Genomic DNA, 26,438 nt, shown 5'->3' with positions numbered 1-26,438 from the left:
CACACTGCCTTAATGTGCGAGTACATCCAAACTGAGTTACATGTTCATTTTCATTTCAGCAGCCATGTTAACAAGGTTTGAGCACGAGCACTGTCTGCATGAGGTGCACGTCTCAGGCTCGACTCAGGCCTCGCTGCAGTCGCGAGCCATCCAGAGTTTCAGTGCACAGTCTATTTTTCACGTGTGAGGTAAGCATAAGATCAGTGGTTCTGAGCAATAACAGATGATAAAAACATGTTATGATAGTCATATTGACAGCAACATTCCATAACACCTCTCGCCACATTTTCCATGTCTGGGCTATTTGTCACAGACATAAATATTAGATTTTTTAACCCTTTCATAAAGTGAAGGCGACATGTGTACTATATAGTAACCTGATGTAGTGTATAATTAGTGTGCTTGCCCGAAGGGAAGCACAGTATTGTTATCGTCAAGTTTTCTTTATTAGTGTGCTTGCCCGAAGGGAAGCACAGTATTGTTATCGTCAAGTTTTCTTTATTTCTTTATTTATTTATTTATTCCGTACGTTTTTCTTGCAGCTAACTACTCCTCGCCCGATTGAGCTAGAGACGCCATTCAAACACCAAAACGTCCGGCCCGATCCGGTGCAAGCTGCTATGACTTTTCGTGGCGGTACTCCTTGTCACTCCTTTTTTATTCCATTTTTTCATCCCCCTTTTCTCTCATTGACTAACATGGGGAAGGTTGAGCCATTGTGACGTCACCCGCTCTATCAGTCGTTCTCCATTCAACTGTAGGAATATTAAGAGACACCTTCCAGGGCTCTACAGTGCGAGTATTTCACTCGCATAAATAGGTACGTGCAAACTTGAAAAATAATTTACAAGCACAGTGTGCGAGTGACAGACAGTTGTTAATACGGCGCCAAAAAGTGAAGCATTCCATTGATTTCACATGGAAACAACTGACAGGGTCGCGACTCCAGGGTTTTCGACGGGACCTGCGACGGGACCAACAGCAGCAGCAGCATAATCATCATCTGGATTTACTGACATTTTCGGTATATATAAACACATAATATCAATTGGTAACTGGTGTGTTGTATCCTGTTTATGTCTGATACTTTATAAACATTTATGTTTTACGTTAACTTATTACACTAGGCAGCAGTATTGTGAAGTAGAGCTAGAAATGGCTTTGCTAGCTCCCATATTGTAGCTCACACCAGCAACTGCTCAATTTAGGACAGAAAGGAGTTTGGTAAATTAGCTTGTAACTGTCAATGATAACTAGTTATTAGAATATATTAGCCAACGTTAAGTTGACTTCAAAGGGGCAGTCGAGTGTTTAGGTTGTGTCAGCTAGCTTGGAAAGCTAGCTAATAATTTTTGATTGAAGCTTCACGTTAGCCTCTGTAAACGTTTAGCTAGCTAACGTTAGCTAACTATGAGGTATCATATCCCAAGTAACTTGTTGTGACCGATAGCGTGAGTTAACATTAACCCGTGTCCTGGGAGTAATGATTCATGAGAGACCTTGAATCATTAGGTTAACTGAAAAACGTTTGAGGATGTACACACAGCGTAGCTGTTGTAGTGTGCTCAGTTTTCGAAAACTAGACTGAAACTAAGAAGGATAACTATGACTAAATGTGACTAAAACTAATATGCACTGAATCTAAAATAGCTGCTGAATCTAAAATAGCTGCCAAAATGAACACTGAGATGTATTAATTTTGGCAGCTATTTTAGATTCAGTCTTAAGACAAAAATGCATATTAGTTTTAGTCACATTTAGTCATAGTTATCCTTCTTAGTTTCAGAAGAGGTTTTTCATGGTTGCTAGCTCTAATCAGATGTACTATAGGCTTATAAGAGAAGACTAACTTTTTATGCCAACGAACACCAATAACTAGAACTAATTTGACAGACTATAAACCAATGTGATACACGTGCTCTCTAGCTATACAGTAAAAGTGTTGCTTACGTTTGATACTAGACCTACAGTCTAACTCTAACTGCATTAAGTCTAACATATAGGCCTATCTTACAATAAACTTTAAGTAAAGCTGGCTATGTAACCGCATTCATTCCAATATTGTTGCAGAGATGTTTCCTTTTACCAAGATAACAATTTCAACAATTCACTTAGCTCAGTAAGTCAGTATAACGAGACTCTGGAACTATTAGGCTATGACCAAATGTAACACACTAGACCCTTTCACAATAAACAAGCAAACAAACAAACAAAAACAGAACAACAAAGATACCCTCATATGTCTAAACGTCAGTGGAGCCAAAATATAATGGTTGAGCTTGGTTGCTTGCTAAAATATATTGGAAGAAGGCCCCACTACACTGATTGAGTAGATGTAAATACATGTTAATTCATTGGCACTTGTTTTCTCTGTCACAGAGCAAGCACACTCTCGCAGTTCGTTCACGAAACGCATTCTAGTTTATTAGTGTGCTTGCCCGAAGGGAAGCACAGTATTGTTATCGTCAAGTTTTCTTTATTAGTGTGCTTGCCCGAAGGGAAGCACAGTATTGTTATCGTCAAGTTTTCTTTATTTATTTATTTATTCTCCCCGTTTTTCTTGCAGCTAACTCCTCCTCGCCCGTTTGAGCTAGAGACGCCATTCAAACACCAAAACGTCCGGCCCGATCCGGTGGAGGTTGCTATGACTTTTCGTGGCGATACTCTTTGCCACTCCTTTTTTATCCCTCTTTTTCATCCCCTTTTTCTCTCATTGACTAACATGGGGAAGGTTGAGCCATTGTGACGTCACGCACTCTAGCCAACTGACATTAGATCAGTTCAGTTGACATAGGAGAAGCTCTCTTAAATGCCAGAAGTGGTTAGATAGAGAGTGCAAAATATTAAAACGAATGTAGTGGCAACAGTTTCAGGTACAGTTTATACACCCGCTCTAACAGTGTTAACCAGTATGTGAGTAACGTGGGTTTTATTAAGGCATAGCGTGTGTAATGTGTAGCTATTTCATTCCGTTTGTTAACCTTTCCGGCTGTCTGTATACCAGCAGCAGAGCGGAGCATTTCACTCCCCTGCAATCTCGGAATGAAATAGCTACACAATACACACGCTATGCTTTAATAAAATTCACGTTTTACGAGACACCAACAGAGGCACAACCGACAAGTCTTACCATTGAAGATCTTTGACGTTCGGTCTGAAACTTCATCCAGCCATCCAGGTTAATCCAAGTTGTTATGGAGAACGACAGTTGCATCAATCATATTTCATTAAAACTTCACACTTCTTACATTGGACATATCCACCAGCCTAATTAGAATCTGCATTGTCTACTGAGCAGAAAATTCTCCATACAGTAGATTTCCCTTCGTTTAGTATCATTTTAAACTTTCCAGATGACTGTATTGCCCTCGCTCGTCAAGTGATACGTGTCCAGAAACAAGGCTCCTTTGACTGGATAGCCAGAGCTAGCATAACTGCCATTGAAATCCAATGGTAATGCTACCTAGCTAGGTATGCTAATTGTCGGTATCCATCGTTAACTCGTTAATCGTTAACCATCATGTCACTGGCTTTAATTTAAGAATGGCATGTTAGTAGTACACTTAGTAGTACATTTAATATCAGTACACTTGATTCATTACTGCTGATGTGTTACTTATATATGTTACTTATTAGCAGCTAGCTACCTAGCTAGCCACTGTGTTCCGATGTGTTTTCAGTTAGCGTTAGCGGCAAGCTAGCTGCTTTAATAGTTGAGTTGAGCTTCAGTTAAGACGCTGCGTACCGTACTTCATCATCACATTCGATTATTTATTACAAACAAATTCGAATTCAGCTGTAGGCATGAGATCTGTATCTTGGAGACTAATTGCATCCACAATGTAAGTACTGCAAGCTAGACTACTATGCAGTTGACACAACACAGGAGGTCCCTGGGCCTGAGAAGGGAAGGGAATGAGTTTAATGTGGCTATAATATGGAATTTTAAATGTGCCTAAAACTAGACTAAATTGTAATGAGTTTTCGAAAACTAGACTGAAACTAAGAAGGATAACTATGACTAAATGTGACTAAAACTAATATGCATTTTTGTCTTAAGACTGAATCTAAAAATAGCTGCCAAAATGAACACTGAGATAGGGGACCCCTTAATCTGCAATTCATGGTTGCTAGCTCTAATCAGATGTACTACCTAGGCTTATAAGAGAAGACTAACTTTGTATGGCAACGAACACCAATAACTAGAACTAATTTGACAGACTATAAACCAATGTGATACACGTGCTCTCTATCTATACAGTAAAAGTGTTGCTTACGTTTGATACTACACCTACAGACTAACTCTAACTGCATTAAGTCTAACATATAGGCCTATCTTACAATAAACTTTAAGTAAAGCTGGCTATGTAACCGCATTCATTCTAATATTGTTGCAGAGATGTTTCCTTTTACCAAGATAGCAATTTCAACAATTCACTTAGCTCAGTAAGTCAGTATAACGAAACTCTGAGATACCCTCATATGTCTAAACGTCAGTGGAGCCAAAATATAATGGTTGAGCTTGGTTGCTTGCTAAAATATATTGGAAGAAGGCCCCACTACACTGATTGAGTAGATGTAAATACATGTTAATTCATAGGCACTTGTTCTCTCTGTCACAGAGCAAGCACACTCTCGCAGTTCGTTCACGAAACGCATTCTAGTTAGTGTGCTTGCCCGAAGGGAAGCACAGTATTGTTATCGTCAAGTTTTCTTTATTTATTTATTTATTTATTCTCCCCGTTTTTCTTGCAGCTAACTCCTCCTCGCCCGTTTGAGCTAGAGACGCCATTCAAACACCAAAATGTCCGGCCCGATCCGGTGCAGGTTGCTATGACTTTTCGTGGCGATACTCTTTGCCACTCCTTTTTTATCCCTCTTTTTCATCCCCTTTTTCTCTCATTGACTAACATGGGGAAGGTTGAGCCATTGTGACGTCACGCACTCTAGCCAACTGACATTAGATCAGTTGACATAGGAGAAGCTCTCTTAAATGCCAGAAGTGGTTAGATAGAGAGTGCAAAATATTAAAACGAATGAAGTGGCAACAGTTTCAGGTACAGTTTATACACCCGCTCTAACAGTGTTAACCAGTATGTGAGTAACGTGGGTTTTATTAAGGCATAGCGTGTGTAATGTGTAGCTATTTCATTCCGTTTGTTAACCTTTCCGGCTGTCTGTATACCAGCAGCAGAGCGGAGCATTTCACTCCCCTGCAATCTCGGAATGAAATAGCTACACAATACACACGCTATGCTTTAATAAAATTCACGTTTTACGAGACACCAACAGAGGCACAACCGACAAGTCTTACCATTGAAGATCTTTGACATTCGGTCTGAAACTTCATCCAGCCATCCAGGTTAATCCAAGTTGTTATGGAGAACGACAGTTGCATCAATCATATTTCATTAAAACTTCACACTTCTTACATTGGACATATCCACCAGCCTAATTAGAATCTGCATTGTCTACTGAGCAGACAATTCTCCATACAGTAGATTTCCCTTCGTTTAGTATCATTTTAAACTTTCCAGATGACTGTATTGCCCTCGCTCGTCAAGTGATACGTGTCCAGAAACAAGGCTCCTTTGACTGGATAGCCAGAGCTAGCATAACTGCCATTGAAATCCAATGGTAATGCTACCTAGCTAGGTATGCTAATTGTCGGTATCCATCGTTAACTCGCTAATCGTTAACCATCATGTCACTGGCTTTAATTTAAGAATGGCATGTTAGTAGTACATTTAGTAGTACATTTCATATCAGTACACTTGATTCATTACTGCTGATGTGTTACTTATATATGTTACTTATTAGCAGCTAGCTACCTAGCTAGCCACTGTGTTCCGATGTGTTTTCAGTTAGCGTTAGTGGCAAGCTAGCTGCTGTAAAAGTTCAGTTGAGCTTCAGTTAAGACGCTGCGTACCGTACTTCATCATCACATTCGATTATTTATTACAAACAAATTCGAATTCAGCTGTAGGCATGAGACCTGTATCTTGGAGACTAATTGCATCCACAATGTAAGTACTGCAAGCTAGACTACTATGCAGTTGACACAACACAGGAGGTCCCTGGGCCTGAGAAGGGAAGGGAATGAGTTTAATGTGGCTATAATATGGAATTTTAAATGTGCCTAAAACTAGACTAAATTGTAATGAGTTTTCGAAAACTAGACTGAAACTAAGAAGGATAACTATGACTAAATGTGACTAAAACTAATATGCATTTTTGTCTTAAGACTGAATCTAAAAATAGCTGCCAAAATGAACACTGAGATAGGGGACCCCTTAATCTGCAATTCATGGTTGCTAGCTCTAATCAGATGTACTACCTAGGCTTATAAGAGAAGACTAACTTTGTATGGCAACGAACACCAATAACTAGAACTAATTTGACAGACTATAAACCAATGTGATACACGTGCTCTCTATCTATACAGTAAAAGTGTTGCTTACGTTTGATACTACACCTACAGACTAACTCTAACTGCATTAAGTCTAACATATAGGCCTATCTTACAATAAACTTTAAGTAAAGCTGGCTATGTAACCGCATTCATTCTAATATTGTTGCAGAGATGTTTCCTTTTACCAAGATAGCAATTTCAACAATTCACTTAGCTCAGTAAGTCAGTATAACGAAACTCTGAGATACCCTCATATGTCTAAACGTCAGTGGAGCCAAAATATAATGGTTGAGCTTGGTTGCTTGCTAAAATATATTGGAAGAAGGCCCCACTACACTGATTGAGTAGATGTAAATACATGTTAATTCATAGGCACTTGTTATCTCTGTCACAGAGCAAGCACACTCTCGCAGTTCGTTCACGAAACGCATTCTAGTTTATTTATTTATTTATTCTCCCCGTTTTTCTTGCAGCTAACTCCTCCTCGCCCGTTTGAGCTAGAGACGCCATTCAAACACCAAAATGTCCGGCCCGATCCGGTGCAGGTTGCTATGACTTTTCGTGGCGATACTCTTTGCCACTCCTTTTTTATCCCTCTTTTTCATCCCCTTTTTCTCTCATTGACTAACATGGGGAAGGTTGAGCCATTGTGACGTCACGCACTCTAGCCAACTGACATTAGATCAGTTGACATAGGAGAAGCTCTCTTAAATGCCAGAAGTGGTTAGATAGAGAGTGCAAAATATTAAAACGAATGTAGTGGCAACAGTTTCAGGTACAGTTTATACACCCGCTCTAACAGTGTTAACCAGTATGTGAGTAACGTGGGTTTTATTAAGGCATAGCGTGTGTAATGTGTAGCTATTTCATTCCGTTTGTTAACCTTTCCGGCTGTCTGTATACCAGCAGCAGAGCGGAGCATTTCACTCCCCTGCAATCTCGGAATGAAATAGCTACACAATACACACGCTATGCTTTAATAAAATTCACGTTTTACGAGACACCAACAGAGGCACAACCGACAAGTCTTACCATTGAAGATCTTTGACGTTCGGTCTGAAACTTCATCCAGCCATCCAGGTTAATCCAAGTTGTTATGGAGAACGACAGTTGCATCAATCATATTTCATTAAAACTTCACACTTCTTACATTGGACATATCCACCAGCCTAATTAGAATCTGCATTGTCTACTGAGCAGAAAATTCTCCATACAGTAGATTTCCCTTCGTTTAGTATAATTTTAAACTTTCCAGATGACTGTATTGCCCTCGCTCGTCAAGTGATACGTGTCCAGAAACAAGGCTCCTTTGACTGGATAGCCAGAGCTAGCATAACTGCCATTGAAATCCAATGGTAATGCTACCTAGCTAGGTATGCTAATTGTCGGTATCCATCGTTAACTCGCTAATCGTTAACCATCATGTCACTGGCTTTAATTTAAGAATGGCATGTTAGTAGTACATTTAGTAGTACATTTAATATCAGTACACTTGATTCATTACTGCTGATGTGTTACTTATATATGTTACTTATTAGCAGCTAGCTACCTAGCTAGCCACTGTGTTCCGATGTGTTTTCAGTTCGCGTTAGCGGCAAGCTAGCTGCTGTAAAAGTTGAGTTGAGCTTCAGTTAAGACGCTGCGTACCGTACTTCATCATCACATTCGATTATTTATTACAAAAAAATTCGAATTCAGCTGTAGGCATGAGACCTGTATCTTGGAGACTAATTGCATCCACAATGTAAGTACTGCAAGCTAGACTACTATGCAGTTGACACAACACAGGAGGTCCCTGGGCCTGAGATGTGGCCATAATATGGAATCTAATGTGGCTATAATATGGAATTTTAAATGTGCCTAAAACTAGACTAAATTGTAATGAGTTTTCGAAAACTAGACTGAAACTAAGAAGGATAACTATGACTAAATGTGACTAAAACTAATATGCATTTTTGTCTTAAGACTGAATCTAAAAATAGCTGCCAAAATGAACACTGAGATAGGGGACCCCTTAATCTGCAATTCATGGTTGCTAGCTCTAATCAGATGTACTACCTAGGCTTATAAGAGAAGACTAACTTTGTATGGCAACGAACACCAATAACTAGAACTAATTTGACAGACTATAAACCAATGTGATACACGTGCTCTCTATCTATACAGTAAAAGTGTTGCTTACGTTTGATACTACACCTACAGACTAACTCTAACTGCATTAAGTCTAACATATAGGCCTATCTTACAATAAACTTTAAGTAAAGCTGGCTATGTAACCGCATTCATTCTAATATTGTTGCAGAGATGTTTCCTTTTACCAAGATAGCAATTTCAACAATTCACTTAGCTCAGTAAGTCAGTATAACGAAACTCTGAGATACCCTCATATGTCTAAACGTCAGTGGAGCCAAAATATAATGGTTGAGCTTGGTTGCTTGCTAAAATATATTGGAAGAAGGCCCCACTACACTGATTGAGTAGATGTAAATACATGTTAATTCATAGGCACTTGTTCTCTCTGTCACAGAGCAAGCACACTCTCGCAGTTCGTTCACGAAACGCATTCTAGTTTATTTATTTATTCCGTACGTTTTTCTTGCAGCTAACTACTCCTCGCCCGATTGAGCTAGAGACGCCATTCAAACACCAAAACGTCCGGCCCGATCCGGTTCAAGCTGCTATGACTTTTCGTGGCGGTACTCCTTGTCACTCCTTTTTTATTCCATTTTTTCATCCCCCTTTTCTCTCATTGACTAACATGGGGAAGGTTGAGCCATTGTGACGTCACCCGCTCTATCAGTCGTTCTCCATTCAACTGTAGGAATATTAAGAGACACCTTCCAGGGCTCTACAGTGCGAGTATTTCACTCGCATAAATAGGTACGTGCAAACTTGAAAAATAATTTACAAGCACAGTGTGCGAGTGACAGACAGTTGTCAATACGGCGCCAAAAAGTGAAGCATTCCATTGATTTCACATGGAAACAACTGACAGGGTCGCGACTCCAGGGTTATCGACGGGACCAACAGCAGCAGCAGCATAATCATCATCTGGATTTACTGACATTTTCGGTATATATAAACACATAATATCAATTGGTAACTGGTGTGTTGTATCCTGTTTATGTCTGATACTTTATAAACATTTATGTTTTACGTTAACTTATTACACTAGGCAGCAGTATTGTGAAGTAGAGCTAGAAATGGCTTTGCTAGCTCCCATATTGTAGCTCACACCAGCAACTGCTCAATTTAGGACAGAAAGGAGTTTGGTAAATTAGCTTGTAACTGTCAATGATAACTAGTTATTAGAATATATTAGCCAACGTTAAGTTGACTTCAAAGGGGCAGTCGAGTGTTTAGGTTGTGTCAGCTAGCTTGGAAAGCTAGCTAATAATTTTTGATTGAAGCTTCACGTTAGCCTCTGTAAACGTTTAGCTAGCTAACGTTAGCTAACTATGAGGTAGCATATCCCAAGTAACTTGTTGTGACCGATAGCGTGAGTTAACATTAACCCGTGTCCTGGGAGTAATGATTCATGAGAGACCTTGAATCATTAGGTTAACTGAAAAACGTTTGAGGATGTACACACAGCGTAGCTGTTGTAGTGTGCTCAGTTTTCGAAAACTAGACTGAAACTAAGAAGGATAACTATGACTAAATGTGACTAAAACTAATATGCACTGAATCTAAAATAGCTGCTGAATCTAAAATAGCTGCCAAAATGAACACTGAGATGTATTAATTTTGGCAGCTATTTTAGATTCAGTCTTAAGACAAAAATGCATATTAGTTTTAGTCACATTTAGTCATAGTTATCCTTCTTAGTTTCAGAAGAGGTTTTTCATGGTTGCTAGCTCTAATCAGATGTACTAGGCTTATAAGAGAAGACTAACTTTTTATGCCAACGAACACCAATAACTAGAACTAATTTGACAGACTATAAACCAATGTGATACACGTGCTCTCTAGCTATACAGTAAAAGTGTTGCTTACGTTTGATACTAGACCTACAGTCTAACTCTAACTGCATTAAGTCTAACATATAGGCCTATCTTACAATAAACTTTAAGTAAAGCTGGCTATGTAACCGCATTCATTCCAATATTGTTACAGAGATGTTTCCTTTTACCAAGATAGCAATTTCAACAATTCACTTAGCTCAGTAAGTCAGTATAACGAAACTCTGAGATACCCTCATATGTCTAAACGTCAGTGGAGCCAAAATATAATGGTTGAGCTTGGTGGCTTGCTAAAATATATTGGAAGAAGGCCCCACTACACTGATTGAGTAGATGTAAATACATGTTAATTCATAGGCACTTGTTCTCTCTGTCACAGAGCAAGCACACTCTCGCAGTTCGTTCACGAAACGCATTCTAGTTTATTTATTTATTCCGTACGTTTTTCTTGCAGCTAACTACTCCTCGCCCGATTGAGCTAGAGACGCCATTCAAACACCAAAACGTCTGGCCCGATCCGGTGCAAGCTGCTATGACTTTTCGTGGCGGTACCCCATGCCACTCCTTTTTTATCCCTCTTTTTCATCCCCTTTTTTCTCCATAGACTTGCATGGCAGAGGTCTCTGCCATTATGACGTCATAATAGGGTCATTAAACTGGCTTGCAGCTGTGCTTCTCACTGACACCTCCGCTCGCCAAATCCAAGGAACCGCATTTTCTCTGTCCCTCTCAATTCAACTTTGAAAAAGAATAAGAGGAACCGTATTTCTCTGTCCCTCTCAATTCAACTTTGAGAAAGAATAAGAGTAACTACAGTTTCTAACCTAGCTACCGTATTTCCACTTCGTTAAGGTGAGTTGAATGGCAGCATTTTCAGTGTAGCTACTGACTGAAATTTTAATGGAAACTGATAGTTAGCCGTAGCAGCTAACATATACATTAACGTTACGTTAACGTTGGAGACGACATTTTCCGTAATTCAAGTTGTGAAGTAAACCTTTGAAGTAATTCATGAATTTAGTTGTGTGGATATAGTGACCTAAGGCTTGTATTCCCACTACGGTAACGTTAGCTGTGTTAAGCAGAGCTATCCTAGCTGTGTTAAGCAGCTGTAACATCTGAGTACGGGGCTAAAGGCTAACTAACACTACGTAACGGGAGTATCCACTGGCAGTTTCAGCTAGCCGTAACGGGGGATCATTTTCCTTAATTCAAGTTGTTAAGTAAACCTGTGAAGTAATTCATGAATTTAGTTGTGTGGTCAAGTGAGCTAAGGCTTGTATTCCTACTACGGTAACGTGAGCTATCCTAGCTGTGCGGGGCTATGCAAAGGTTGCTTATACTGAAAGAATGGTTAACTTGTTGTGGCCGATAGCGTGAGTTAACATTAACCCGTGTCCTGGGAGTAATGATTCATGAGAGACCTTGAATCATTAGGTTAACTGAAAAACGTTTGAGGATGTAGCTGTTGTAGTGTGCTCAGTTTTCGAAAACTAGACTGAAACTAAGAAGGATAACTATGACTAAATGTGACTAAAACTAATATGCACTGAATCTAAAATAGCTGCTGAATCTAAAATAGCTGCCAAAATGAACACTGAGATGTATTAATTTTGGCAGCTATTTTAGATTCAGTCTTAAGACAAAAATGCATATTAGTTTTAGTCACATTTAGTCATAGTTATCCTTCTTAGTTTCAGAAGAGGTTTTTCATGGTTGCTAGCTCTAATCAGATGTACTATAGGCTTATAAGAGAAGACTAACTTTTTATGCCAACGAACACCAATAACTAGAACTAATTTGACAGACTATAAACCAATGTGATACACGTGCTCTCTAGCTATACAGTAAAAGTGTTGCTTACGTTTGATACTAGACCTACAGTCTAACTCTAACTGCATTAAGTCTAACATATAGGCCTATCTTACAATAAACTTTAAGTAAAGCTGGCTATGTAACCGCATTCATTCCAATATTGTTGCAGAGATGTTTCCTTTTACCAAGATAGCAATTTCAACAATTCACTTAGCTCAGTAAGTCAGTATAACGAAACTCTGAGATACCCTCATATGTCTAAACGTCAGTGGAGCCAAAATATAATGGTTGAGCTTGGTTGCTTGCTAAAATATATTGGAAGAAGGCCCCACTACACTGATTGAGTAGATGTAAATACATGTTAATTCATAGGCACTTGTTCTCTCTGTCACAGAGCAAGCACACTCTCGCAGTTCGTTCACGAAACGCATTCTAGTTACATTATGTCATTATGTTAACAGAACATGAGGTGAAGGACAGTTGTTTTCCGTTCTGTTGCGCTAGCGCTCTCTTTTTCTATCTCTCTCTCTCTCGCTCTCTCTCTCTCTCTCTCTCTCTCTCTCGCTCTAAGACAAGGGTTAACTCACGTGCTTTCAGCTTTCAGCTAACAGCTGGTCAACTTTCTGGTCGTCACTTTCAGCCCACTCACCAACGATGGATGACACCACACTGACTGTTGTCGCCCATTATCAAAAGCAGACTCAAAAGGCAGAAATGGAAGAATGTAAGCCTTGTGTTTGAGGGTTTTGTATTGGTGTGTAATAGTGATGTAACTTTATGGGAGTATATGACAATGGTTAATCATATAGGAGTCTTAAACCACTCTCTCACTCTCTCTCTCTATCTCCCTTTCTGGACTTCATCTTTTCAGGCTGGGATCTGTATACAGCTCACATTATATTACATTAGATCACCCCATGAAAGGAAGTGTGCATCAGACAGCAACAAGGCGGGAAAAGTGCCCTTTTCAAAGACAAAAGTTAATCTGAACCCAACTCTTTGGGGGGACCCATCCTCCCAATGTTGGCCTGGGACATGGATTGTGGAAGACATGGGTTGGAAGGCTGGACAGTTTCCTCCAAAGACTAAAGACCAGTGTAAAGACAAAAGAGCGTGAGTGGAGAGTCTGGAGGTCAATGCAAACTTCTCAGGCTGACACTGAAGGATGCACGCGGCTGCAACCTAGAAGCCTCACCACATCTCTGGTCAGTGCCTGGAATGTGCCAGAACTATGAGCAGCACGTCTCTGGACCCCGTCTCTTTTCCATCCCCACTGAAATGATTGCAGAAGACAAAAACAAACCCTAAAAAGCTTCATAGCTTATGAAGATAGCGGACATACCGAAGTAACCACCGCTCAAGCGCTCCCATCCCACATTTCCCCTGTAGCACCACTGATCCACAGCTAAAAGGGCCTCAATCAACTCCCCCATTATTACAGGAGAATGCCTTATTAATTCAGGAAATCCTTTAAAAAATTCAATTTCCCCCACTAATGGTTTAAAAGCTTACTCTTTAACAGCGTACACACAGTGGAAGCTGCAGAGTCCCAGAGGACAGGTTTTACACTGACGAATGTGGAGCGTGGAGCAGTTGGAGGTATGGCAAACTCGATAAATTAAACAGCCTGCCTTTAAGTGTTGGCTTGCTGCAGCAGCCGCCGCCGACTTGAATGTTTTCAACTTCCTTCAAAAGCTGGTGTCTTGAGTCGGGGCTGGTTTCAGTCTAGTGAGTTTTGGTTCGAACACTACGTGCAAACCTGAAAGAGAGCTTGTGCCTTTGGGGATGGGACTATTTTCTGATGGAGTGATCTCCCGCTCTCTCTCTCTCTCTCTCTCACACACACACACACACACACACACACACACACACACACACACACACACACACACACACACACACAGTCATTTCAGTGAAAACACACAAAACTTGATAAGAGAAACAACCACAATTCATACAGTTAATATGCATGTATTGCACCTGCAAGGCAAGACCTCACAGGGACATTACAGACCCCACTGTGGCGTTATTACCAGCTTTTCATCAAAAGCAGTCTATTTTGCAGTTTTACATTCAGTTTCTTGCATACTCCAACACCATAGGGGCTTCTTCCATATTTTCCAATATGTTGAGCCACATGATTAAAGCTGGGCTGATATTACTGAGTAGACTAAAGATGTAGTCAGTGATTTTTGTTGTGAATAATGACACACAGCCAAATGATTCAAGTTTGACAAGTACTCCATGTAGTTTTGGTCACGAATATGCATTCGTTTGACTTTTTATAGGGCCTGGACCAGCAAACTCATAAAAAAAGGCTAAAACAAACAAAGTGTGTAAAGCGCAAAATAATAACGGGAAACACAGTTTACTCATCATGCCTTTAGTCACACCATAATGACAAACAATGAAAAGTCCAGACGCATTTTCCTTTTTTTTTTTTTACAAGAAAACTACTTACTGCACCCTTAATTCCGACCAAGCTAAAATAATACAATAAAGAAATGATTATGAATCTGTCAGCCTGGACAGGACATGGTAGAGGTTAACGAGTGGTGTGTGACACAGTTGGGCAGAGGAGGAAGCTGTCAGATGGAACAGCAGTAGAACTCGGGCCTGGAGCCAGACGGAACACCCACACTCGGAGCACTGAAATCGTAGAACCCATTCTGACAGATGCCGCCCAACAACCACGGGCCAATCAGAATGCCCAGCTGACAGGCCTGATGACTCTGCTTGCCGCCAAGGTGAACTGCGAGGCGGAGCGTTACTCCCACTGAGAGCGGGAGAAAGTGGTGTGTATGGGTGTTACCACGAGTGCGCGTACACACACACACACACACACACACACACACACACACACACACACAGTCAGGTGCCGTGTACACTCATACTCATTCACCACATACTCGCACATATTATGCACACACACATGCTGTCAGCGACAGGATGTATAGGCTGAGAAAGCCTTGTGTCTGTCTGAGGGAATATTAATGTTTTATCTCTCTCTCTCTCTTTCTCTCACACACAGACACACACACAAACACACATGCCTAAACACACACACACACACACACACACACACACACACACACACACACACTCACTAACCTCATTCGCTTCCTCTCACACACACAAAACCACACACATGCAGGAGGAAGGAGCAGAGTTTAACAGCAGAAGACAGCCCAAAAAGCAGACAGAAAATAATCCATGCACACAGCCGTATATGAAACATCTCACATTGGCAGCGCGCAGGCTTCAATGAAGAACACAATTACAGCCAGCATGGCGAAGGCCTGTCATTAGAGGAGACTACAGTGGCACCCATCATAGCAACTCAGACAGCAGGCGCACCCACACACACACACACACACACACACACACACACCCCCCTCAGAATCAAACAGCGTCCTTACAGATCACTCACTCCACATACAACCAAGGACAAGAAAGAGCAAGGGGCCAGGCAAGCATGTTTAGAGGACCATCTGTTCCAGGCTTTGTGCAAATGCACTGTCATGCACTACAGGCCAGAGAGGTGTGTGGTGTGTGAGAGATGTGCGGTGTGTGAGAGGTGGGTGGTGTGTGAGAGGTGTGTGGTGTGTGTGTACTGATTCTGGGCTGTCTGTTGGGGACCCTCTCAGTGAGGGGGTATTTAGCACTGCTGAATGGATGGCAAATTGGCGGCCTGTAAATGGGCGCGTATGCTTTTGTTGTTATGACAGTGGCGCAGGACGTGTGATATCGGCTCTGGCCCAGGCACTCTCCATTTATCATCCACACACACACACACACACACACACACACACACACACACACACACACACACACAGCCTAACAACACAGTCATATTTTTCCTACCTCACCCAAACACACACCCGGTCCCTTTGACTAACTGCAGGAAATCAGAACACACTCACACCCAGATCAACGGATACACACACACACACACACAAACACAAACACAAACACAAACTCCAGACGGACAGACGGCAGGATACCCGCCACAACAAGTCCACGGAAACAGGCTAGCACACCAAAACAACAGAGGGGACAAGACTAAAGAGGAGCATGAAATAAAAGAGAAAGAGAAAGAAAAAGCATAGAGAGGACAGAGCAGAGGGGAGGAGAGAGAGAAGCAGAGAGAAGGAAGGGGGAAGAGACAGAGGAAAGAGGAGGGGGAGAGAAGTGGATGAGACAAGAGACAGAGAGGAAGGAAAAGACAGGGAAAAGAGAAAAAGATGGAGAAGAGGGGAGGGATGGAGAGAGAGGTATAGAGACAGAGAGAATGAGACAGAGAGAGAGAGGGGAACTGGAGAGAGAGAAAGAGGGACGGGGGGACTGGAGAGAGATAAGCTGAGACAGACAGAGTGCAACCTCCAATTTCCGAAAACAGCTCACTCCCTGCCAGCAGAAGAGGATGAAAGACAGGGAAAGGACAGGGGGCGGACGAGAGGACGAGGAAGAGGAGGGAGAGATGAAGGCAGGGGAGGGGAGGGTGGATGAGGGGATGAGAGAGAGAGGGAGCGAGAGAGGAGAACGACAGCATGAACAGGGGCTACGGTTATGACTCAGGGAGCTGTTTCTGTGTCGGCTACTTCCCATTTTCTATTTTTTATTTTCATCTCCTTTTTTCCTTCCTCTGACACCAACAAGGCCAGCAGCAATGGAACAGAGACTGCAAGATAACCTCCCGCACCACAAATCAAACACACACACACACACACACACACACACACACACACGTACAATTTCCCTCTCTCTCTCACACACACACACGCACACACACACACAGACACACACACACACAGACACACACACACACAGACACACACACACACACACACACTGTCTGAGTCCACTATTATGCATTCATAACAGATAAATAATGCATAAATAACAAAATGTGGCACGTTTAATCACAGATGTGGGTACGAAATGGGGAACTCTGGCCTTCAGGAGCGTACCGCCATTTTAGGCAAGAGAGACTGGACTGCAGGTCAAGGGTCACCAATTCCCTTTATATTGAAGGGTCTGTCAATATTCAGAGAACCTTATCTCTCCAACACACCTGTGTGACTGTAGACTATGCTGATAGCAAGACTTTTTTTCTATGAACTAACAGATCCTTAATGCATGCGTCAGCGTGCAGGATTTGGGTATTTCCCTACGGTTCGTTGCCTCCAGCTTTGCCGGTATTGATCCCTCCTTCACAGAGGTCTTTTTCCTCTCCTCCGACGCACTCCGTCATGCCAATCAGAGCTAGGAGGTGTGTGTGTGTGTGGGGGGGGGTTGAATTCATAATCTGCCATGTCGTTAACCTCCGACTGCGCACAGTGACTCATTTAAAAAATGCGACAGATAAACAAAATCTCCTTTCCTGCTATTTTTGTTTCATTTTTTTTCCCATCAAATTCTTGCTATGGCAACGTTTCAGAACAACAGGAGGTTAAACCAAATCACATTTGAGTTGTCCTACAATTTTCTGTTTGTGCTTCAAATACACCAAGCAATGAAAGCAGGATTTTCTTTTTCATCCATTGGAATATCACTCAGTTCTCTGTGACATCTGAGGTACTCTTAGATCTTTGGAGCATCTGGGGAGGCGATGTTGCCTTATGTACTTTCATACTCTATGAGTCTGTGTGTCTGGGTGTGTGTGTGTGTGAGTGTGTGTGTGTGTTTGGGTGAGTGTGTGTTTGTGTGTGCTGTGCATTCATGTGTGTCATGTGTGTCACTATGTGTGTCACAGTGTATGTGTGTGTGTGTGTGTGTGTGTGTGTACAGCCCCACTACAAAAGCTCCAGGGACCTACTGTAATGGGGCATTGGTAGGTCATGTTTGGGCTGGAGTCTTGTTCACTACCCCCCCCCCCCCCCCCCCCCCCCCACACACACACCCCCCAAACACACACACACACACACATAGGCTCACACCTCTGCACCCCACTTGCCTCGCATCAGTTGCTTGCTGGCTACAGTGGTAAGCGCCTCAGGTGTTTCTCCTGCACTGAAAATAATGAAATGAGAGAGAGAGCGATAATAGAGAGATAGAGAGATAAAGATATATATATATATATATATACTGAGATAGAGATGCAGCCACACAAGCCAGCACCTTTACATAAGGTTTGTGCAACAGACCCAATGCAGCACCTCGCCAGGTTACTCATATGAAAAGTGCATAAAATCAATTCACAAAGGGATTGAGCACATCTCAGACTAGTAAATAAACACACATGAAGCACCTAAGCAGCATTGAGCAGTGAGGGGGTACGTGGGGGAGGTCACTGAACGGGATGTGGGCTTCAAGGTCAGTGCAACATACAACAAGACAAAGCAGATGATGCAGAGTCAACGTCCAAGCTCCTCTGTCTGTCCTGCAGATGTACTATCATCCCAAAAAACTCTCAAGACACACAACAATAAATGTCTTCCATACAGTGAGTGCAGCCACACACACACACACACAAACAAACACACACACACAAACACACGTACACACACATGATTTGAATGCCATTTTTTTGTTGTGATCGATCTTGAAGACATTTTACGTCCTCCTGCTAATGTATCCAAACTTCCCATAGATGGTGTGGAGCTACGCTGACAAGCCAACAGAAGGGAGGCTGGTTATTGGCTGGTTATTATCACTGACCGACACATGAGAGCAGTCGGAAAAATATGATCGAAGCAGCGAACGAGAGATTCTCTATGTGTTATGGATTTATCTGTTTTGGGAGTGGGTCTGTGGGTGAGGGGATCTGCCAATATGGTGGGGGGGATATTTATTTATGTATGGTTATTATGTTCTTTATAGACTGATGATAACAACTGGGAATTTAAATTATGAAACAGTCTGAATACCCACCCCTTCACACACACCTGAAAATCATCACATCAAGTCCTTTGTTGGAAGGCACTACAAGAAGATATTGATAAGCAACCTGCGCAGCACAGCTCAGGCAAGTAACTACATGACGGTTCAAGTGGTAGGCAAACAGTCATTATTTACACACTAAATGCAAATAAAACCTGTCTGTGGAAAGGGTGCATCTGAGAGGAAACATCCCAGATTGAAGCCAGACTGAACAGATCTGCACCAGATCCAGGCCCCATCAACGCCACATCAGTGCCAGATCACGCCACATCAGTGCCAGATCACGCCGCATCAGTGCCAGATCACGCCACATCAGTGCCAGAGCAATTTTATAGTTAGCTGGTAGGTACTTGCCTAGAGAGACGCCATGATAACGCCACATCAGTGCCAGAGCAATTTTATAGTTAGCTGGTAGGTACTTGCCTAGATGTTTAATCCTACCCTAACACTATGATGCCTCATCGCTGTCTCTCTCTCTCTCTCTCTCTCTGTCTCTGTCTCTGTCTCTGTCTCTGTCTTTCTCTCTGTCTCTCTCTCTCTCTATGTCTCTCTCTCTCTATCTATCTCTCTCAAAATCTCTTTCTGTATCTCTGTATCTCTGTATCTCTCTCTCTCTCTCTCTCTCTCTCTCTGGTGTTGTCATTCTCTGGGGGGAGCTGGAGCTTCATTTCCTCATGGGAATCCCTCCCTCCTCCACCTCCTCGCCAAATGAGTGCATCCGTCACGGCTGATGACAGCTTAGCCGACGAATGAAGAAGCAATTACAAGTGATGAGGTGCTTGTGGGCCTCTCCCCTCTTAGTCCCCGCCAGTAAGTGGGCTTGTTTGTGAGTGTGTGTAGATTGTTTGTGGGCTGGTGGGCTGTATCATTTGGGGATGACATCTGGGAGGGGGATACACAAATCTGCAATGAAGGAATGGCAACAATTTGCTAATCCCAAAAGATGGAGGGGGGGGGGGGGTGGTAGGGGGTTTAATAAAGAAGGGGGGAGGGGCGGTTCAAACAATACACCCCCTGACACGCCCCAACACCCCCTCTCCCAGCTGACATACATACCCCTTGAGGAGGGGAGGGTGTAGGGTGATGGAGGAGTCGAGGGGGGGGGGGCTAGATGAGAGAAGTACAGCCCGGGGCTTGTGTAAGTGATCCCACCTCAGCCGAAGCTATCAGAGCGGAGGAGCGAGAGAGAGAGAGAGAGAGAGAGAGAGAGAGAGAGAGAGAGAGAGAGAGAGAGAGAGGCATTTGGGAGAGCGCAGAGCTGCTGAATACATTTCATTACATTACCATCCTACACCCAGGCACTTCAGCATGGCTGTGTGCCGAGACCAGTGGCCTGGGTGCTCGCGGAAGGACAGACAGACAGGGGAGAAACCGTAACCAGACACCGAGAACAAGGGTGACACATTCCCTGCTCTTGTTAAAACAACAACATACAACCATCATAAAAACCTCATATGTCAGAAGCTGTGCACAAATGCCTTTTGGCCCACACTCCAGCTTGCCCAGCATGTCATGTTTTTCTCTACTTACATATTCCTGTACTAAAGGACCATCCTGTCTGTTTCATCACACACATTGTGGGTGTGTGTGTGTGTGTGTGTCTGTGTGTGAGTGTGTTTCTGTGTGTTTTCTGTGTGTGAGTGCATGTGTGTGCGTGTGTGTGTGTGTGTCATGTATTTCAGTTAGCCCTCTGCCATTCTAATGTTTCTGATGAACTGAGGCACTCCCCTGAACCGAAGCCCTCTAATTCACAGGCCCACAAAGGGATCTGAGGACACACAATTAAAACAAATGAACTGAGCTGTGAATTTCTGATGGCCAATGACACGCTCGATTGACTGGAAAAATCAGCTTTTGCTAAGAGCTTGCGCTTTCCCACTGTGGCATTTCATCTTGAAAGACGACTTGAAGGAAGTACAAGCAAACAAATGCAAAACCTCTTCCTCCTATGTGGTTATTTATACACCTATTACTGAATATTATCTCCCAGAACTGGTTCTTCCTGGCCAGTGTTCCAAGTTCCCTGAGATGACCCAACACACACGCACACACACACACACATACACACGCGCACACAAACCCAAACACACCGTAAAGCTAAAAGTAATGCAGAGGAAGAAGAACAGAGAAGTGAAGGTGGGATGGAGATGACTCCCCCAAAATCTTCACTTAAGGTCTCCATTTGGGGCCCCTTGGGCAAAGCTGTTTCCTTATCTGCCACGTCCAACCATTTCGACGATTCCCCTTCTCCTCTCACAAACATCAGCCCCACACTGTGTCTCCAGCCTCCATGGCAGCAGAGACGAAGGGGGTTGGGGGGAAGCAGTAGTGGGTGGGCTATAGATATCCATCTGCACCCAATGGATTGTGGTTAAGGAGCAGTAATGAGGGATAGAGGCCTTAATGGAGGCTGGCCCTACATGCATGTTTCATCAGTTCATCAAACTGGTCCTCCTGGCAAACCCCGCCCCACCACCACCACCCAACCACCCAACCACCCCACCCCCTTCCATGCCAGTGCGACGATGGCTGTGACCATGCGCGCCAACATCAAACGCCAATACCTCCAATTAGACGATGAAATTTTAATCTTAGGCGCTGGCTGTGGATCAAAAGCTGGAGAAAACTGTGTGAGTGTTTTTTTTTTTTTCTCTCTGCACAGTAGTCCCACAAATACATATTTGGTTAAGGGGCAATTTGCACTAGGGGGTAAAGGGGGTAAAAGACTCGTCAGGGAAATTTTGCAGGGAACATTTACTTGGCTAGCCAACTCAGTGAGGACATGCTCTTGGGGAGATGAGGCTTGGGCCATTATAATTCCAGGAACTGGCATCGGAGGACTGTGTTGGCTTTAGTCAGAGATCCGCACACTCACAGTGCAGGTGGTTTGGGTGGAGCGTGGAACTTCATAGTGTGAAATTACTTTGAATTTGACATGCTGAAAATAACCATTGAGACTTCCTTTTCTGTGTGTCATCAACAACAAAAAAGTCTGATGATGAAATGGTGTTGTAACACATTTCTGAGATTAATTCCTTAAAAGTAGAGGATTTAAAGCACAGGACTCAGAGTACACATGAGCCAGCCAGAAGGTGCGTCTTGCAACACAATATCAAGAATAAACTATGACTGCTGCCATTGAGGGATAAGTCTCCTTCTCATACACAGAAAAGGACATGGAGGTTAATTCTGGCAAACCTATTTGGCAGTGAAAGAATACATGGCACCATATGCCATTCATCCAAAACACAAAAAGTGAATACACAAGCACACCAGCACACACACACTCCACAGACCTATTTGTTCACTTGGTCATGAGCTGTGTGCGCACTAAAACAGCGGCCTTGCAAACCTTCATAAATCAGATGGTGAGGTCATGGCACTTCCCTCATTGCATAACCTGACGACGAGGTCAGCCAATTTCAGGCTCATGTCGTGTTTCCCCCGCTGCGAATGGGATAAGAATTCTTAATCCACTTAAGCAGCGTACACTTGCATTTTCAGACAATACGGGTATTTATATAAGTGCGAGATAAACGGAGCCTCGGCTAATTGAAAACATCCTACAGCTAAGAAGATGCCTGTCGCCATGAGAGTGGCATCACAACGCGAGGTGTGCTTAATTTGCTGCGTTCCTCCTTTGACTCAGGTGAGCTCCAGGGGGATATTAAATATTAAAATATGGAGATCGCTGAACAGCACGGTTTTGCAGAGAGCACACACACACTTAAGAGAGAGAAACACACCACACAACTGACACTGTGAGCGAAACATGCAAACGCATGTTGGGGGGAAATAGGCAAACATTAAAAGAGCAAACGCTGGGACAGCCACGGAGGGCAAAGGACAAGAAACGGATACATCAAAAGAAAAAAGCTGAAACGAGCGCTCAGTAATTGTGATACTTCAAATAGTCTAAACCCTGTAACACAAGACACTACAGGCTTGAATAAAAAAAATGGACTTAACATAACCAGGCCAGGAAGAAAGGCACAGCTTTGCTTGGGCTATACTATTGCACTTAATTGATTTGACATCTGGCGAGATTCATCGCACATCAAGGCTGCTGACCAACGCTCTGACCGCCCTCTGTTTTCGCTACTAGATTTCTTTACCATTCGGTCCCTGGCGCGGGCAAGCCAACCCGGCGCTACCGACTGAAACAATACCCCACAGACCCCCAGGCAAAGACGAAGGGGGAGACATACATTGATGGAATTCTGTGGTCATTTACGGGGCAGACAGCTGTTTAATTCCAACATCTTCATCTTCGCAAAATGGTCGTTCTCCAACCTATTCTATTTATTCGTCCACATTTTGATATGAACGGGAAAAAGACTCCGTTTTAGATGTTTAAGTTATTGTGGGGTTTGACATGTGTAAGTGTAACGGTGGCACATCCGTTGTAAAAGCACAACATGACAACACTGTTTAACAAAGCCACTGGCAACACTGTAGCGTAAAAACAGACCCTGGCGAGGCGAACCGTGGACAGCAACAACCAGCGAGTTCACTATCTCAAGTGTTTCCCCCAAACACGCAAATGTAAATATAACCCTATTTAAACACACCCAAAAATGATTATTTTTACCACCAACCGGACAATGACCACTTGTAATTAATTAACTGAGGCTGACTGAAATAGTTTTGCATATTACTACAGCCCGCTACTGTATTGAAACTCGATTTCCACTCCGGCTGCTTCTGCGCTCGGAGCAAATGACCAGACCAGTGAAATAGTTACAATGGTAAACCGGGAAAACTTACCGACGCCGTATTTCTCGTGTTCTGTCGGTATCCACATGATTACGATTTGTACATTAAACACCTCGTTGGAACAGAAACAAAACACAGAAATCCAGTAGTGGGTAACGCATTCTATGGGCTCGCTATCACCGCCGTGGAGTCATTGTTCAGATTGCAGGAGCAAACTACAGTGCATGAGAGCATTCACACCAGCGCAGATACGATGGGCGCGATGCATTATGGGGGAACGTACTAGCCTACCCCAGGAGGCTTTCGGAATAGATGCGTTTTCAACTGGACTCGGTGCTAGATCTAATCATAGACTTTTTGAGGATTTAGAATTCCATAATAAAAGTAAAACTACGTTGCTATTTAAACATTATAAAGTTAGGCATTAACGTAATTTTTTATTTATTTTTCTCTGAGTTTCTTAATCCAAACGTTTGATTTTTTCGGTACCATTTTTGGAGGTGCGAAAACTGAACAGAATGACCCAGAGATCCCCTTCAGTAGAGTTTTCTGACCGACGTGTTACACGTACATTCGCCGTGACCAAACGCATTTGGATTTTTCATCTGCCTTGAACTGAAAGCAATAAAGTGCCGTTCACTGTCAGTCTGATGACCATGTTAAGTAAAGAATACACGAGTATTGGGTATATGGGTAACTGAACACACCTAAACCGTGATAGGTCTCTTACGCGCGCACACTCACATATACACTCTCACACACACAAAAACACACACACAAAAACACACACACAGCCCATAAAAACACCATACAGAAGTTCATAGCTCAGCAGGGGGGTGTCGGCCACAAGATGTCTGGGATTAAAGTAGAAAGCCTGGATGAAGTCTTTTGGAAACATCCAACCATTCTCTGGAGACAGCTTCCCATGTTCAAATCCACCCACTGACAACAGTCTGAGATGACAGAAACAGAGATTTCTGTGAGACTAATATTACTTACCAGAATGTGCAGATGTGTGTGTGTGTGTGTGTGTGTGTGTGTGTGTGTGTGTGTGTGTGTGAGAGAGAGAGAGAGAGAGAGAGACAGAGAGAGAGAAAGAGAGTATGGGTAAGTAGGTTTGTCTTTTTCTTCCATATCCACTCAAAAACCTATGATCAGAGGGTCTATGTATAGCCCCTTTCACATATGAATTCTCTATGTAACTCAACATATCAATAACAAATTGCTGTATATGTGTCAATCTGTACATATGTGTGTGCATCTATTTATCTCTCTCTCTCTCTCTCTCTTTCTCTCTCTCTCTCTCTCTCTCCCTCTTTCTCTCTCTCTCTTTGAGTGTGTGTATTTATGTGTGTGAGTGTGTTTGCATGCATCTGTGTGTGTGTAACTATGCCTGGGTTTGTGCGTGGTAAATTGCTTAAACAGATATACAGATGAGTAAGTGATTGTGCAGTCAAGGAGTTTGACAGTGCAGCTTAAAGGCTCACCCCCACCCCCAACACACACACACACACACACACACACACACACATATCATATTGCTTTTAAGATGAGATAGACACATGTGCGTGTGCGTGAATGCTCGTCTTATATCAATTAATTATGGCCCAAGCACTGAAGGCTGTTCACAGAAGGAGGCATGCTGAGGAAGAGAAAAAAGAATCTGTGCCAATGAACCTGATGTGCACATACATGTACACACACTCACACACACACACACACACACACACACACACACACACACACACACACACACACACACACACACACACATACACACACAGAGAGACATTCAGAAACACACACATACACACACAAGAAAATTATCTCTAGAAAGGGGAGAGACATACACCCACACCCACGTACACACAATTGCAAAATATTATACAACTTGTGATTAATACACACATTTCTTAAGACATATACAGTAGTTTATCAGAAGGTCAGTCAAAGTCAAAGATCCTAATTCTTTCTTTTGTTTCAGAGTTGACCCCTCTCCTTACAATTGAGGTCCCTGATGATTCCTCTATTGATCATATTGATTGGTGACAGCTTGGATGTCTTCATTTGCTTTTAAGTGCATTTACCAACCCCCTAAAGATGACTTATCTCCCCTCTCTTTCTCTCTGTCTCTTTCTCTTCCTCAATCCATCTTTCTTGCTGCCTTTCTGTTTGTTTTTCTCTTGTTCTCTGCCTTTTTCTTTCTCTCTCTCCACAGTCTTTCTCAGAAATTCTCTTTTATCTTTTTTCTTCTCTCATATACACATCTTTACCTCTTTCTCTCATCCTGTCCTAACCCACCCCCGCCCTTCTCTCTCTCTCTCTCTCTCTCTCTCACCCTGTTTCTCTTTTCCTCTCTCTTCCTTTCCTCCCCTCTCCTTTTCCTTTCTTCTCTTCTAGCTGGAACTGTGGTGTCCTTTCTGCTAGACCTTCCCTTTTCCTCTTCTCTCCCTCTGTCTCTTTCTATGTCATTATTTCTTTCTCTTTCTATCCCTTTCTCATCCTTTCATCCCATTTTTTCCCCCTATTGTCTTCTACCTGAAACTACAGGACCCTCGTCCCCTTCAACACGAGTCTCTCGGTCACATTACTGAATCTGTATTTTCTATCTTTTTCTGCCTTTTTCTTTCTCTCTCTCTCTCCCTCTTTCT

At 42.7% G+C, this 26,438-nt stretch overlaps 1 protein-coding gene across 1 annotated transcript in view; it reads right to left on the bottom strand.

Annotated features, from left to right (window-relative positions):
• dock4b (dedicator of cytokinesis 4b) overlaps nucleotides 1–23,940 on the bottom strand; it is a 144,905-nt gene extending 120,965 nt beyond the window's left edge. The window contains exon 1 of the mRNA XM_080851705.1: nucleotides 23,839–23,940. Within this exon, the coding sequence (XP_080707831.1) occupies nucleotides 23,839–23,875 (37 nt within the window). The 5' untranslated portion in view covers nucleotides 23,876–23,940. The remainder of the gene's footprint in view (nucleotides 1–23,838) is intronic.
• Between the last annotated feature and the right edge of the window lie 2,498 nt (nucleotides 23,941–26,438).

The sequence above is a fragment of the Sprattus sprattus genome, assembly GCF_963457725.1.
Source record: "Sprattus sprattus genome assembly, chromosome: 14".
In the NCBI taxonomy this organism is placed as follows: Eukaryota; Metazoa; Chordata; class Actinopteri; order Clupeiformes; family Clupeidae; genus Sprattus; species Sprattus sprattus.
This window is presented reverse-complemented; position numbering and strand designations above follow the sequence as displayed.